The 15,527-nt window shown below is 39.3% G+C and overlaps 1 protein-coding gene across 1 annotated transcript in view; it reads left to right on the top strand.

Moving 5' to 3' along the window:
- Positions 1–15,527, top strand: part of MST1R (macrophage stimulating 1 receptor) — a 58,621-nt gene that overhangs the window by 30,049 nt on the left and 13,045 nt on the right. The window contains exons 7-12 of the mRNA XM_088133992.1: positions 34–208; positions 3,159–3,304; positions 5,567–5,728; positions 6,641–6,734; positions 9,161–9,388; positions 10,325–10,471. Coding sequence (XP_087990118.1) covers positions 34–208; positions 3,159–3,304; positions 5,567–5,728; positions 6,641–6,734; positions 9,161–9,388; positions 10,325–10,471 — 952 coding nt within the window. The remainder of the gene's footprint in view (positions 1–33; positions 209–3,158; positions 3,305–5,566; positions 5,729–6,640; positions 6,735–9,160; positions 9,389–10,324; positions 10,472–15,527) is intronic.

The raw sequence follows: 15,527 nt of genomic DNA, 5'->3' as shown, positions 1-15,527 counted from the left end.
ACTTGTCCTTTCATCACACTACCTACTTTCCAGGTATAGCCAGGTGCCAAAGTGGAAGGATTTTGCTGAAGTTCTTGTCTGCACATTGTCACCAAAGGGGGTTGAGAAGATCATGGAACCACAACAGATTAATCTGACAATTATAGAGAATAAAGCAACCCCATTTCATATCACTGGCTCCTCAATCCTCAGTGGCTTTGTATTTATGGTGAGTTTAATATTTCTACTCCTTGAGCTCCTGCTAATTTTCTTACAATAAATCACCACCATTGATGTAGTAAATACTTCCTAATAGGCGCTGACAGCCAGTGATGGATATTGTTATACTCTGTGGCAAATGTTTGATACAGGCCAGTGGAGTAAAAATGGATGGAACTTCTGGCCCCAACATGTTAAACTATCATTTCCATAGTTCCTATTAGACATGCTGACTGGGAATGATGGGAGTTGGCATCACAGAATTTCTGGCAGATTACATATTACTTGCAATTTTATCCAAAACTGTTCAACTGTAGCTTCTTGGCTGTAATCCAGAATTGGAAATGTGCAGAAGATTTAATGTAACTTTACTTGGTTTCTGCAAACTTTAACAGAATTTGTTTATTCAAATAAGATTTTTGATTTGTACATATTAGAATTTGGTGGGAATTTGGGACTTCTAAACTCTCTTTAAAACAAGGCCAACTTTAGCCTTGGCAGTCCTGGATTGTCTTAACAAGGATAGGATACAGAAAAGTTCCGTTTGTCATCTGCATTATTGAACTTAAGTGAGGCAAACGTGTGTTCTTCTATTCCTTCAGCAGCTGCTTTGGAATCAGTCTTTAGACATATAAAATGGAAACATCAACCCCAAGTCTTGGACCAGAGCCAGGTTTTCAAGCTTTCTGGAACCCCAGGAGAGAGATGGGATCCTCAGGCCCAATAGCAGAACTACAGCTTTAAAGGCCTTCCAGAAGGCCAACAGACTTTTGTATTTAGTCCACAATTATTCAGCACCTGTTCATTCATGACTCTTCTTGTTTTATTGAACATGCTTCTTAAGTATCCCTTTTCCATTGTATTCAACTTACTTTTAAGTTTTCCATGACATACCCACATTCCATAAAATAGAGTGAAAAGAACAACATTCTTATACCCAACCATTTTCACCTCTTTGAATTTACAGTTGTTCCTGTTAACAGACAACATACTATGTCACCTTTTGCCAGCATTTGCACATCTTAAAATTTCTCCATCCAGTTTTCTATCTTTAGTAAACATTCTACCAAGGTACACACATCCATTTCCTTTGCTCCAGTTTTTCTCCATTTATGTATAATTTGCCTTCATTTACCTCATTTTCTTCACTGAACATAGCCACATGGTCCTTGTTACTGTACATTAATGTTTAGATCATATAATCTTACATTTGCTGCAGTTCATTGAGGTTCTCACCCAGCAGTACAGCATCATCCGTATTCAAACTTTACATAACCACATCCCATCCCTCTAATGTCATGACAAGCATTCCTTATACAATGTGGAACTGTTTTCTAAATTCAATTTTCTCATGCATGTTTAACTTCCATCTTCCTGTATACTGCTCTTAATTTGTGTGAATTCCATATTCACACAAAACATTACCTAGTCCCAGCCTTTATCATACACTTTCTCTAAGTCAACAGCATGCAATAAAGTTTCTCACCATCATACATTTTTAAATCACCTGCTGAAGAGCAAAAATCTCTTCTGCACACCCCCTGCCTGACATAATCACGCTGCGCTTCCCAACTTTTGTTCACAGTCACCCCTCATTTCAATCAGAATCCTGCCAAATACCTTCTCAACTCTTTTAACAAACTAATCTTCCTCTAGTTTTTATATTTACTCTTGCTACTTTTTCCTTATAGGAGAACAATAAGAGCATTCTGCCAGTCATTTGAGACGAAGTCTTAACATACACATTAAACAAATTTTACAATAACTCCATAAACGACCATATCCATATTGTAACATTTCTATAGCTTCATAATCTATATCTAGAGTCTTGTTAGTTTTCAACATTTTCACAATCTTTTTGAATTCCTTTTCATCATTATTTTCTCGGATGCTTAATGTTTATGACATTTGACGTATCTCTACCTAGTCCCATACAAATTTGTAAAATTCTAATTGCAGTGTTCCTCCACTTTAGTGTCATCCCAAATATGTTCATCACTTTTATTTTTAATTCCGTTTAATCTGCTGAAAGCTCCTTATTTAGCCCTTTTTACTATTACCAAAACACGTTTTAATTTCCATCAAAACTGTTCTGTATTAACCCCTTACGCTATCCAAATGGCCTGAAACTAGCCCCAAAAGTTGCCTAAAGCTTCACACTTCCAATCCCCCATTAAAATTCCTAAAACTGAAAAAAATGGGATCCAAAAAATCAGTTCTGCCACTTCCAATAAAATCATTGTCACTGAGTCTTTCTAGAACCTTCTGGAAGGTTGGGAAGTCAAATTATGGCCCCTAACCACTCAAGAGTGGCTCACCCCACTTTTTTGCTAAATATGAAGTCTGTTTCTTTCACAGAAGGCTGCAAGCAAGTTGCAAATTCATATGGACTAAATTCTTGTGGTATGTCAGGATTGATAGTCTAGGTAGACAGACATCCAGAAGTAGATCGCGCAACCTCCTGTTTTGTTCTGTTGTTTTGTTGTTTTGAGAACCAATTTGGTGTAGTGGTGAAGGTGCTGACCTAGAAGCCAGGAGACTGTGAGTTCTAGGCCTCCCTTTGGCATGAAAGCCGGCTGGGTGACTTTGGGCCAGTCACTCTCTCTTAGCCCAAACCACATCACAGGGTTGTTGTTGTGGGGAAAATAAGAGGTGGGAGTATTGGGTATGTCCGCTGCCTTGAGTTGAGTGTGTGTATGTGTGTGTATATGTATGTGTGCATGTGTCTGTGTATACATGGATAAAATACATGGATAAAATACATACATGGATAAAATAATAATAATAATAATAATAATAATAGGTGGATAAAAATGCCAAATCCAGTCTAAACATCTGGCTGTGTGTGACCAACAACAACAACAACAATAATAATGTTAATAGCCAGGATATGTGCTAATATTTGGCTTCACCAAAGCAATGAGCACTGAGTTGCTATTTGTTCTGTTCACCATCAACAGCTGCCAAACATAACTTCCATTCACCCTGCCTATGGTCCAATGGCTGGAGGAACAGAGATCTTTATCCAAGGACAAAGCCTTCTGGTGGGAGGTACAAGGACAGTGATGATTAACAGTCTAGAGTGTCCTGTGGACAGTGAGAAAAGGTATGACAAATGGAGCGCCTTCTTGCTTCAGCTTATCAAGCTGGGAGTTGGATTGAAAGGCTTCGGGATATTAAGTATAAAAGAATGAGTTATAAAGGCTGTAGCTATAATTTTGAATTATGTTAGATTTTAAAACCCAGCTGGTTGGTATGACATCTTTTTGTAAAGATGCTAGGCCTGAATAACTTCCTGGCAATTCCAGGTAAAACATAACTATTAGATATGGAAGCCCTAATCGAGACATTATCTACGCTAGGTTGGGGCAGTAATGATGCAAATGATCAGGATTCTTTTCTCTCTAAACTGTATTTACGTTATTCGGGGAAAGGAAATAGCTGCAGTACATGATTGCATTTTTTGAATACCTAAATGCAGGCAGTTTTTAAGATACTTAAAAATATCCTTCAAGCATCTGTTGATGGAGCAATATACTCTTTTCTGGATTTTTATACATAAAATTACTGACTGCTCCTACATTTCTCATACTTTCCAAATAAGTCATTGTCTCAGTTTCTGGTAGGAAAGCAAGTGAATGTCACAGTGTTTGTTGTGGTGAGGAAGTAATCATTCATACCAATTAGAAATCATCCGTTACTCAGAATGTTTCCTGCAACCAGAGTTGTTTGCTTTTTTTAAGTATTGCCTTAATACAGCTATGAAGAGGAAAGAAAAAACAAAATGAATGGAGCTGAAACAAGATACAGAAAACAAAACAAAAAAGAAAAACTCTAGCTCTAAGATTAATAATATAATAATAATTACATCTATATAAGAATTGGTACAGCTCAGTTTTTAAATGATGAATTGAATTTTGACCACTCGGAATCATAAGCTAAGACTTACTCTATGTGGTGAGGTATGGGGAAAATTAGAGTAGCTACTTCTCCATTACCAAACTTCTGCCTCCCCATACTGAATGGAATATAGCCTGAATTTAATTCCCTAGTTTTGTAAGTTCTTCAGTAGGAATGAAGATTTTCTAGGGATCTAGCTCCCAACATGTCTGGTGCAGTGGAAAAACTCTTCTCTAAAGAGTCAAACATCTGGAGAGTTACAGGTACTGCTTTCGTTATTAAACTAGGAAAGAAATCCAATGATCAACAGGTTCTTAGCAGACAAGGCCAGGAGCCCAGATGTCAGGGCAACACAGATCTTATATAGATTCCATCCCTATTCTAATTCCATCCCTATTCTAAGAACATAGGCTAATTGTGGGGGGTGGAGGGAAGGCACAGATAAATGTACTTGGTATCTGTGCCTTTGATGATCTATTGCCTAGGCTAATTGTGGGGGAAAGTGTAACACATAGACAATAGCTCATCAAAGGCACAAATACCAAGTACATTTACATATAGGTATTATCTTATCAAAGGCACAGATACCCTGTAAATTAATCCTTCATGTTATTGTAACAGTGCAACTCTTCTTATTCTAGAATTATGGGGGAGCCTGAATGAGTTGATGATTTTATCCTTGAGTGAATCAGCATTGAGCTGATACATTTCAAAGCTTCCTTGGACACAAGGAGGATGCTGTATAATAAAGAATGTGGGTCTTGCTACTCTCGTGAAGATGGCAGTCTGACCTTGCGTTCACAGGAGACGAGGAGAAGGCAGCGTTGCAAAGCAAGCCATTCTATACAGGCTTGCCAACTACCACAGCTTTCTAAGTTCTGTGCAGTACCCAAAGTTTATTGGATAATGCCCTCTAACACTATTACACTGGTTAGATAGAAACATGTAGAGTGCTTCCCAGACTAGATGGTATCATAGGACAAGACAAAGTATGTAGGGGACATGTGACAGATCTCATCATCCCAGTAATTATGTGGTTAGTGTTGTTGTCATTGTGGCATTAGCTTTGTCAAGTTCCTTAAATCTGACACTGAACCCTCAAATCCCTCTGTCTTCATTGGGTAGTAAATGCCATTAAACTTACTCAGCTAAGGCAACAATTTATAGAGCTGGCCAGCCCTGTTAATGTGCAGTGAACATGAATGTAATTATGCAGGGCAATACATTCTTAAAGTTGACGCTGTAGAACAACATTCTCTAACACAGAGCCTCCAGATGTGTATTAGAATAGCAAGTCCCAGAATTTCCAACTGGATGAACTTTGGCTGCTTTTGCTGGGAATTCCAGACTGGCAGTTTGAAGACATGTGGAAGGTGGCTTGCTGGAAAAGACTGAATGCAGAGCAAAGGGCTAAATGTTCTATTGGTAAGGAGAGTTCTGTCATGTTTTTTTTTTCCCTTCTCCCTAGCCAGAGAGAGGAGGCCATAATTTGTACCACCCCACCTTCAAGCAACTTGACCAATGCATCCGTGACTGTAATAATAGATGAAGAGCAATTTCTTTCTCCTCAGCTTTTCTGGTATCGAGAAGACCCCCAGATATATAATATTTCTCCCAGCTGCAGTTATGAGTGAGTCTCCTTTTGCTTCTGTATCCAGATTTCTGAAGGAACATCCTACTTTCCCCATTAAAAATATAAAAGAAATCTGCCATAGATTTTTAAGGGAGAGAGTTGGCTCAGTCCATCAAACCTGACTCTGGTATGATATAGCCACAATGAACAGAATCTGCTAGTTTTTGCTTTTCTCTGGAAAAAAATGGGTACAAAGCAATATTTATTTATAAAAGATGTTTCAAAAAAGAATGTGTATTTGGGGAAGTTGCATACAAAAAATCATATAGTGGAGTGTATAAATTTATATTTAAAAGCATACATTGAGAAGACTTATACATTATGAATTAAAAGACCACCTGGAACATTTACATTACAAATGAATGTGTATTACAGAAAGTTACATGCAAAGCTCCCATATAAATTAAATCCAGATATGGATTATTTTTTAAAACTCCATAAAAATAAACTGCAGACTATTATAATTACGTGCTTGTGTAGAAACTGCACATCCTTTCTTCTTCTTGTATCTCCACATCTTGTTCTGTGGTCATGTAGCATACTGTTCATTAAATAAAGTTTCTAGTGTCCTGAGCCTTTAAGACTGCAGTCTGATAAACATTTATGGATAATAAAAATCGATAAGATTGCCCTGCAGCTGTCTCATTCAATGAAACCAGGGGAGTTTTCCCAGCAGCTCAGTCCTGTGTACATCAGCTCAGGGGTAATTTCCCTTGAATTCAGTTAGGAATGCATCCAATTTTTAGCAAGGTGGGAGCTGAATGTTTGTAGCGTTAGGACATGGGAACTAGATGCAGCATTACAATTTCTCAAGTTACAGTATAATGTCCAGATCCACACACATCACCAGTATGCCTCTTCAAATGGAACATCTTTGCTCTTGTGTCACAGCCTTCCAATTCCTTGCAGGGGCTCCAGTATCTACATCTATGGTGCCAATTTGGATTCAGTGTATAACACGAGGCTGCAGTTTGAGTCTGCTGGAGTGCAGACCAAAGCTAAAGTGAGTATTCTCAGAAGAGAGAAGAAGAATTGTAAATATTTATTTGCAAAGGCTTTAGCTATTTGCTCAAAAGAGACTCCCTATGGATGCTGTGGCAAATGCCTGGGGAAATGTACTGCTTTGCATATATAAAATATTATGAGAAGCCAACATTCCCCATAGCATTCAACCCGTCGTCCAAATATTCAAGAAGGGCTTATAGTATTTTAAAGACTTTCTGCATTGTAGCCACTATTACATTTTCTGGAAGTAAAGAATTCCATTACACATGGGAAAGCTAGTTAGAAAATGGCCTAGTATGCTCTTGTAGTAGTAACTTGGTTCAGGCTTTAGAGATTGATTGGTGAAGAATTTGTATTCTTGTGCCTAAGAAATTACAATATACATAGGGAGGAAAGCAGTATTGATCAGTGTTTCTCAACCTCAAGAACTGTAAGATGTGTGGACCAAATCATAGAATTCTCCAGCCAGCATGTCTAGAGAACTAGTTGGCCATTCTAATCTGGCCTGAGATTGAAATTGTATGAAAGAGTGACGATGAAGGCAAGCTTGGCTCCATTCCCATTTTCCTTGCCGTTGTTTTCTGTGAATGTACAGATGTGTACAATTAAGAATCCTAATTGTCCAGGTCTCCAAAACAAGCCAGGAGCCTAGAGAAGTGGAACATGATTTCACTTGCAGAGAATTGCTCTCTGACTGATGGAAGAATCAGAGTTTGCACAGTTGTTCTCTTCACTTGACTCTAGTCATGTAGAGTTCAAGATGTGCAGAGATACGAACAATTTCACTCAGTAACTGAATATGAAAAGAGCAAGTTTGCTCAAGGAAATATTTTCCTCTAGCTTTGAATCCATTTTTGTATATGTGTGAATGTACAAGATAAAGGCGATCCTTAAATAGTTTTTAACGACTTGGAAGGTTATCTTGCTGTAACTGACAGTCCATGTACAGATTATGTTTGGTTTTATCTTTAGTGTTAACATTTCTTTTAAAAGTTCTACAGTTTTTAGTACAATTATTTTTGTGGCTTATCTTTTTCCTCATCCTCATTTAGTTTGATTTCATCTTTATTTTCATTCTTGTAGCTGTTTCTAAAATTCTTTTTACTTCATGTGAATTTGCTTTTATTCTTCTCATTATAAAATGATTTGGCTTCATTTTGTAGCATCAAAATGGTGGGAATTGTGAGTAAGCTGTTCAGCAGATAACATAACTCACTGGATGTAAAATTGATGTTCTGTATCGTTGTAGCATTCTTTGTGACACATTACAAATCTTTTGGTTTGGAACTAGGAGAAAAGAACTGAATTTGGCATGGACACAGAATGCTTTTGGGGTATAAGAAATCCAGCTGTGACTTGGCTGTTTCAAAAACTTTGATGGACAGTGCCTCCTTCTAATTCTATAATTCTACAATTATATGTACAATATGTATACACTTCCAACCCTTCAATTCTATGATTCTGTGATTCATATTTAAATTCAGAAGAAAATTTCACAGCTGGAGGAGAGACCTTAAAGAAAATCCTTTTTAAGAAGGTCGAAATTATTTTCAGCCATTATATGAAAGACAAAATCCATATCACAGATTTGAAAAGATACCTACACATCCATGAAGTTGCCAAAGTACAAGATACTGTTAAAAAGATGCATCACATTTTTATAGTCTGATGTTTACATATTAAATCAGTTTGTATACATTGTAAATGCTAAATTTCTCTTAAAAGTAACCAGTATCAAATAATCCAAATAACAGCATAATAATCCTAAACATTGTCCTTGTCAGATACATTGATTTAAGGAGGCTTTTCTAAAGTATCAGTATTTAAATGATTTATGGACTTTGGCTTTCCATTGTTGTATAGGAAAAATTTAAAGAGCTCTCCTTCACTGGAGGTCTTCAGAGACTGGATGGTCATCTCTCAGAGATGCATTAGTGAATCCTGAACTGAGGAGGAGCTGGATTAAATGTCGTTTTAGGTCTCTTCCAGCTTGGTGATTCTATGAGTTTAAGTAGCATATGATACATACGTGATAAATTTGTATGAAATATAAGGCTTATTTTTTTCTCTCTTGGCAAATTTAAATTATGGTTTTAATTGCCTCCTTTCAATCACTTGAACTTGCCAATGTAGTTAAATAACTGCTTCAAGGATGGCAACAAACTCAATCAGCAATATGGAAAGAGGAAAGGAAACTCTGTCACAAAATTTTCCTTTAATCTATAGGATGTATGTGCCGCCATTTTTCACATTCAGGTGTATTCCCAAGCTCTGAATGCCTTCCTACAGCAGTCCTCTTACCATCTTTCCCGTTTTGTATATGCTTGTTCCAACAATTGAACTCCTGAATGAGCTGGTATAGTGGCATGGATTAAGTTGATGAAATGAAGCCCAATGAAAGTGTTCTGATTTCTATCACTTCAGGTATGTGATGGGCCGCTGTCCACAGATAGGTTGGTGTGTCAAAGTCCTGATTATCCATCTGAAAACAAAATGGAGAGTATTTACGGGAACCTGAGTGTCTTGATGGATGGAGTTCTGGGGCAGAAGACATTTCGTATCCGCTACTACCCTAAGCCGGTCATTGATCCCTTTGACCATGAAGGTCACTCATATATACTCCAACGAGGAGAGGACAGGATTGAGATCAGTGTAAGTGCGGGGCTTCCCTATCCAAGAAATTTAGCAAGGAAGGCTCTGCAGCCTGGGAGGATGAAAGCTAATTCCATATTCTGTTAAACTGGTGTGATATGTATGAACCTTTGTCCACTTGAGTGGTATACTTGCACGAGCATTGTAGCACCAGTAACTTGGGCTATGCTGGTTATCTCCCTTTAATCATAGCAGAAAGTTCTTCTGGGTGAATGTGAAAGTCTTTGCTCATGCATGCTGCTTCAGAGCCAATAATCCTCTCCAGTATTTCACTGTTGGCATGCATATGCTTTTCTGTAAGCATATATTAACTCAAATTAGAGCCAATTCACAATGTATAAACTGGCACATAAATGCAAGGAAAGTATATTAGAACTCGGTGTCTTTCAAAAATTACTTGGAAGAGGTATTCCAGGCCTTTCATGAACAGAGCGCCCCTGACTTTTCAGACATGTATGCATGCTTGAAAAAAAGATGGGGCTGTTTTAAGCATGAAGTCATTAAAATTAATAAGAAAGTCTGAAAGAGGTTGGGCTGCTTTAATGAATAGCAGAGGGGCACTCTGAGATCGGAAGCACTTCTTTTGAATCATTTTTGAGACCTGCACAGCCCTAATGTACACCGTTAAGAGTAACCAATTAAATAAAATGTGAAAGAACTGTAGTTTATAGTCCTCCACGGGCTGAATACTAATGGGAAAGAATTGCGGTGAGAAAATGCTTCACGTACAAAACAAGGAAATGGAGGCAGGGAGTTAAGGTACTTTGAGAATATAGCAGACCAGTTGTTCCCTCTGGATAAAGACATGTGCATGTGGAATTCAGCACGGGGTTATTTGGAACACAGGGTGGGGCTGAGATATAAACCCAACAGAAAATGCTGATAAGTACGGTTGATCTTTGGCCATAATCAAATATTCTATATTTCTTTCCACAGCATAAAGGACTAGATGCTCTGGCAGGCTGCATGACAATTTCTGTGACAGTGGCTGGTATGGATTGCCACCCCATTATACAGAAGAACAAGGTGATCTGCCGAATACCCAACCACCTGAAAATCCCTGGGGATGGTTTGCCAGTACAGGTACAGAAAAAGTTCTTTGCAGCCAGAGCTAATGGCATGACTTAACTTCCTCCATTTGAACCCCAGCCTAGCCCTTCTCAGCCAGTCCATCCCACCTGGTTGTCCTCTTACCCACTTTGGGATAACTAGCTTCAAAAATCCTGGGCAATCAAGCATGCTAGAAACTATCCATATGCGAATTGGTATTTCCACCCACCCCTTCATGGATCACTGCCTTGTCGTGGCGAAGGGGCTTGCATAACTCAGTGAAGCCATGAGCTATACCGTGCAGGGCCACCCAAGACGGACAGGTCATGACAGAGAGTTCTGACAAAATGTGGTCCACTGGAGAAGGAAATAGCAACCCACTCCAGTATCCTTGCCAAGAAAACCCCATGGACAATGTTAAAAGGCTAAAAGATATGACGCCGGAAGATGAGCCCCTCAGGTCGGAAGGTGTCCAATATGCTACTGGGGAAGAGTGGAGGGCATTTCCAAGTAGCTCCAGAAAGAGTGAAGCGGCTGGGCCAAAGCCGAAAGGACGTTCAGCTGTGGATGTACCTGGAAGCGAAAAGAAGGTCCGATGCTGTAAAGAACAATATTGTATAGGTACCTGGAATGTAAGATCTATGAACCAAGGCAAGCTGGATGTGGTCAAACATGAGATGACAAGATTGAACGTCGACATCTTGGGAATCAGCGAATTGAAATGGACGGGAATGGGTGAATTTAATTCAGGTGACCATTATATCTACTACTGTGGGCAAGAAACCCTTAGAAGAAATGGAGTTGCACTCATAGTCAATAAGAGAGTGGGAAAGGCAGTAATGGGGTACAACCTCAAAAACGACAGAATGATCTCAGTGCGAATCCAAGGCAAACCATTCAACATCACAGTAATCCAAGTCTATGCCCCAACCACTGATGCTGAAGAAGCTGAAGTTGACCGGTTCTATGAAGACCTACAACACCTTCTAGAACTAGCACCAAAAAGATGTCCTTTTCATCATAGGGGATTGGAATGCTAAAGTAGGAAGTCAAGGAGTAATCGGAATAATAGGCAAGTTTGGCCTTGGAGCACAAAATGAAGCAGGGCAAAGGCTAATAGAATTCTGTCAAGAGAACAAGCTAGTCATAGCAAACACTCTTTTCCAACAACACAAGAGACGACTCTACACATGGACATCACCAGATGGTCAATACCGAAACCAGATTGATTACATACTTTGCAGTCAAAGATGGAGAAGCTCTATACAGACAGCAAAAACAAGACCAGGAGCTGACTGTGGCTCAGATCATGAGTTTCTTACTGCAAAATTTAGGCTTAAATTGAAGAATGTAGGGAAAACCACTAGACCACTCAGGTATGACTTAGATCATATTCCTTGTAAGTACACAGTGAAGGTGATGAATAGATTTAGAGGATTAGATTTGGTAGACAGAGTGCCTGAAGAACTATGGACGGAGGTCTGTAACTTTGTACAGGAGGCAGCAACTAAAACCATCCCAAGGAAAAAGAAATGCAAGAAAGCAAAATGGCTGTCTGATGAGGCATTACAAATAGCTGTGGAAAAAAGGAATGTGAAAAGCAAGGGTGAAAGGGAAAGATATAAGCAACTAAATGCAGATTTCCAGAGAATAGCAAGGAGAGATAAGAAGGCCTTCTTAAATGAACAGTGCAAAGAAATTGAGGAAAACAATAGAATGGGGAAGACTAGAGATCTCTTCAAGAAAATTGGAGATATGAAAGGAACGTTTAGTGCAAAGATGGGCATGATAAAGGACAAAAAAGGCAGGGACCTAACAGAAGCAGAAGAGATTAAGAAGAGGTGGCAAGAATACACAGAAGAACTATACAAGAAAGATCTTAATGTCCCTGATGTCCACGCTGGTGTGATCACTGACCTTGAGCCAGACATCCTAGAGAGTGAAGTCAAGTGGGCCTTAGGAAGCATTGCTAACAACAAAGCTAGTGGAGATGACAGTATTCCAGCTGAGTTATTTAAAATACTAAAAGATGATGGTGTTAAAGTGCTGCACTTAATATGCCAGCAAGTCTGGAAAACGCAACAGTGGCCCCGGGATTGGAAAAGATCAGTTTACGTTCCAATTCCAAAGAAGGGCAATGCCAAAGAATGCTCAAACTATCACACAATTGCACTCATTTCACATGCTAGCAAGGTTATGATCAAAATCCTACAAGCTAGGCTTCAGTACGTGAACCGAGAACTACCGGATGTACAAGCTGGGTTTCGAAGAGGCAGAGGAACTAGAGATCAAATCGCCAACATTCGCTGGATCATGGAGAAAGCATGAGAGTTCCAGAAAAACATCTACTTCTGCTTCATTGACTATGCAAAAGCCTTCGATTGTGTGGATCACAACAAACTGTGGCAAATTCTTAAAGAGATGGGGGTACCAGACCATCTTACCTGTCTCCTGAGAAATCTGTATGCGGGCCAAGAAGCAACAGTTAGAACCAGTCACGGAACAACTGATTGGTTCAAAATAGGGAAAGGAATACGACAAGGCTGTATACTGTCACCCTGCTTATTTAACCTATATGCAGAGTACATCATGAGAAATGCCAGGCTGGAAGAATCACAAGGCGGAATTAAGATTGCAGGGAGAATCATCAATAACTTCAGATATGCAGACGATACCACCCTAATGACAGAAAGTGAAGAAGAACTAAAGAGCCTCTTGATGAGGGTGAAAGAGGAGAGTGCGAAAGCTGGCTTGAAACTCAACATTAAAAAAACTAAGATCATGGTATCTGGACCCATCAATTCCTGGCAAATGGAAGGGGTAGAAATGGAAGCAGTAACAGACTTCATTTATTTGGGCTCCAAGATCACCGCAGACGGAGACTGCAGCCATGAAATTAAAAGACGCTTGCTCCTTGGGAGGAAAGCTATGGCAAGCCTAGATAGCATATTAAAAAGCAGAGATGTCACCTTGCCGACAAAGATCCGCATAGTCAAAGCTATGGTTTTTCCAGTAGTAATGTATGGCTGTGAGAGCTGGACCATAAAAAAGGCCGAGCGCCGAAGAATTGATGCCTTTGAACTGTGGTGCTGGAGAAGACTCTTGAGAGTCCCCTGGACTGCTAGGAGGTCAAACCAGTCAATCTTAAAGGAAATCAACCCTGATTGCTCATTGGAAGGATCGATAATGAAGCTCAAGCTCAGATATTTTGGTCACCTAATGCGAAGAGAGATCTCTTTGGAGAAGACCCTGATGCTGGGAAAGATTGAAGGCAAAAGGAGAAGAGGACGGCAGAGGATGAGATGGTTAGATAGCATCACTGAAGCAATGAGCATGAAACTGAGCAAACTCAGGGAGGCAGTGAAGGACAGGAAGGCCTGGCGCAATATGGTTCATGGGGTCACGAAGAGTCGGACACGACTTAACGACTGAACAACAACAATTTCCACCCAATTTCCTTCCTGCCCACTTGCATCTATTTCTGTCTTCCTTATAAGTGTAGAGGCCATTCTGTTTAATAAGGAGAGATGCCAATTGCTAAAAGTGACATAGCGTCAAAGCCAGGTTATGTAGAGTCATGTCAGGGTGAATTTGGTGAGTACTGTATAGTCTGATCTTTTTAACAGCTTGTGAGCTCAGGGCAGGCTTAATTTTGATTATTAAGATCAATAATCAAGTATTTAAAGAAGGACTGTTAAGTTCAAATAAAGACAAGCCAAATGGACATTTTGATGGCAGAATATTGGGAAAAGTTCCTGACTTCATTTGGCATTGATTCTTAGATTCGTTTGTCACAAAGGAAGTGTTTTTCCAGCCTGGATTCACCAAGGATCTTTACAGTCCTTTCCTGTATTCTATTTACTTTGTATCCAAAACATTCCCAAGCAGTGTGAGTTTAGACAGATGCAAGTCAGGAGACAATACCCTGAAAATCTCCATAGGGTTCTAAAGCCTTCAGTTACACAATCAGTTCCAGCGCTCTGGTTTTCCCCACATGCTGAAAAACTGTCAGTGCTCATGCTTGCATCACCTCATTACCCACATCCCAGATGGCCCAGCTGGCAACCCAGTTTGATTTCCTCTGGATTAATCTTTGCTAGCATAGTGTTTCCTGCTCTCAGATAATTGCCACAGTCTATCAAATGACATTCTTTTGATGTTGGGTATCTCCCCCAAACTACCATTTTTTACAGCCAAACTTTATAATTATAGTCATTCCACCCTACCATTGTCCTTTCCTTGCTGGGGAGTTAACTCTGAGTAGATCACCGTTCCAGGTGGGCTGTGGGGTAGTGCAGAAAAACACTCCAGACGCACTGCACCCCAGTGCTCTTGTCCTTTCTTAACCCCCACTGTTGGGGGAGTTGCAAGCTCACCCCTCAGATCATCTGGGAAGGATGGGGGATGGTTGCAAGGCACAGTGGCACCCTCACTTTTGAGAGGTGAACCCTGAAGAGCTGGGAAGCAGGACAAGGCATGACTTCCTAAGAATGAAAAAAACACCCATTCCATGCTCTAGATGAAACAGTGCAAAACTATCTTCATTTCTATATATATAAAAGAAATATATATATTTCTTTGAATATATATATATTCAGTATAGTAAAAATATACATAACAAACAAAGATAGAAAATAAGAAATAGAGAAAAAGAAAAGAAATAAGAAAAAGAAAAAAACCCCACACAATTATACCTTCCGCCCTTCTTTCTATCAAGTGTCATCTTAATCTCCCCCCCCCAACCTCTTTGTCCCTTTTTAATCCCCAAATCCTGAAATCAATTCAATTTTTTCTTCTTTCAACAAAAAGTCCATATAAGGATTCTGGTCTTTCAAAAAAATCTTTATTGTTTTTTCCCTGATCAAACTGGTCAGCTTTGCCATTTCTGCAAGTTCAGTTAATTTTATAATCCAATCTTCCGCTGTAGGTATTTCATTGCTTTTCCAACTTTTTGCATCTTGCCTCAGTTATCATATGCAGTATTAATTTCCCATATTTCTTTTCTAATTTTTTTGTCCATAAAACCCAGTAGGAATAATTCTGGTTTCATCGTAATATTAATCCACAGTATCTTTTGCATCATTGTATG

This window comes from Python bivittatus, unplaced genomic scaffold (genome assembly GCF_059951505.1).
Source record: "Python bivittatus isolate LINGU-HERP-01145 unplaced genomic scaffold, Pbiv_v1 ctg000080_np1212, whole genome shotgun sequence".
In the NCBI taxonomy this organism is placed as follows: domain Eukaryota; kingdom Metazoa; phylum Chordata; class Lepidosauria; order Squamata; family Pythonidae; genus Python; species Python bivittatus.
This window is presented reverse-complemented; position numbering and strand designations above follow the sequence as displayed.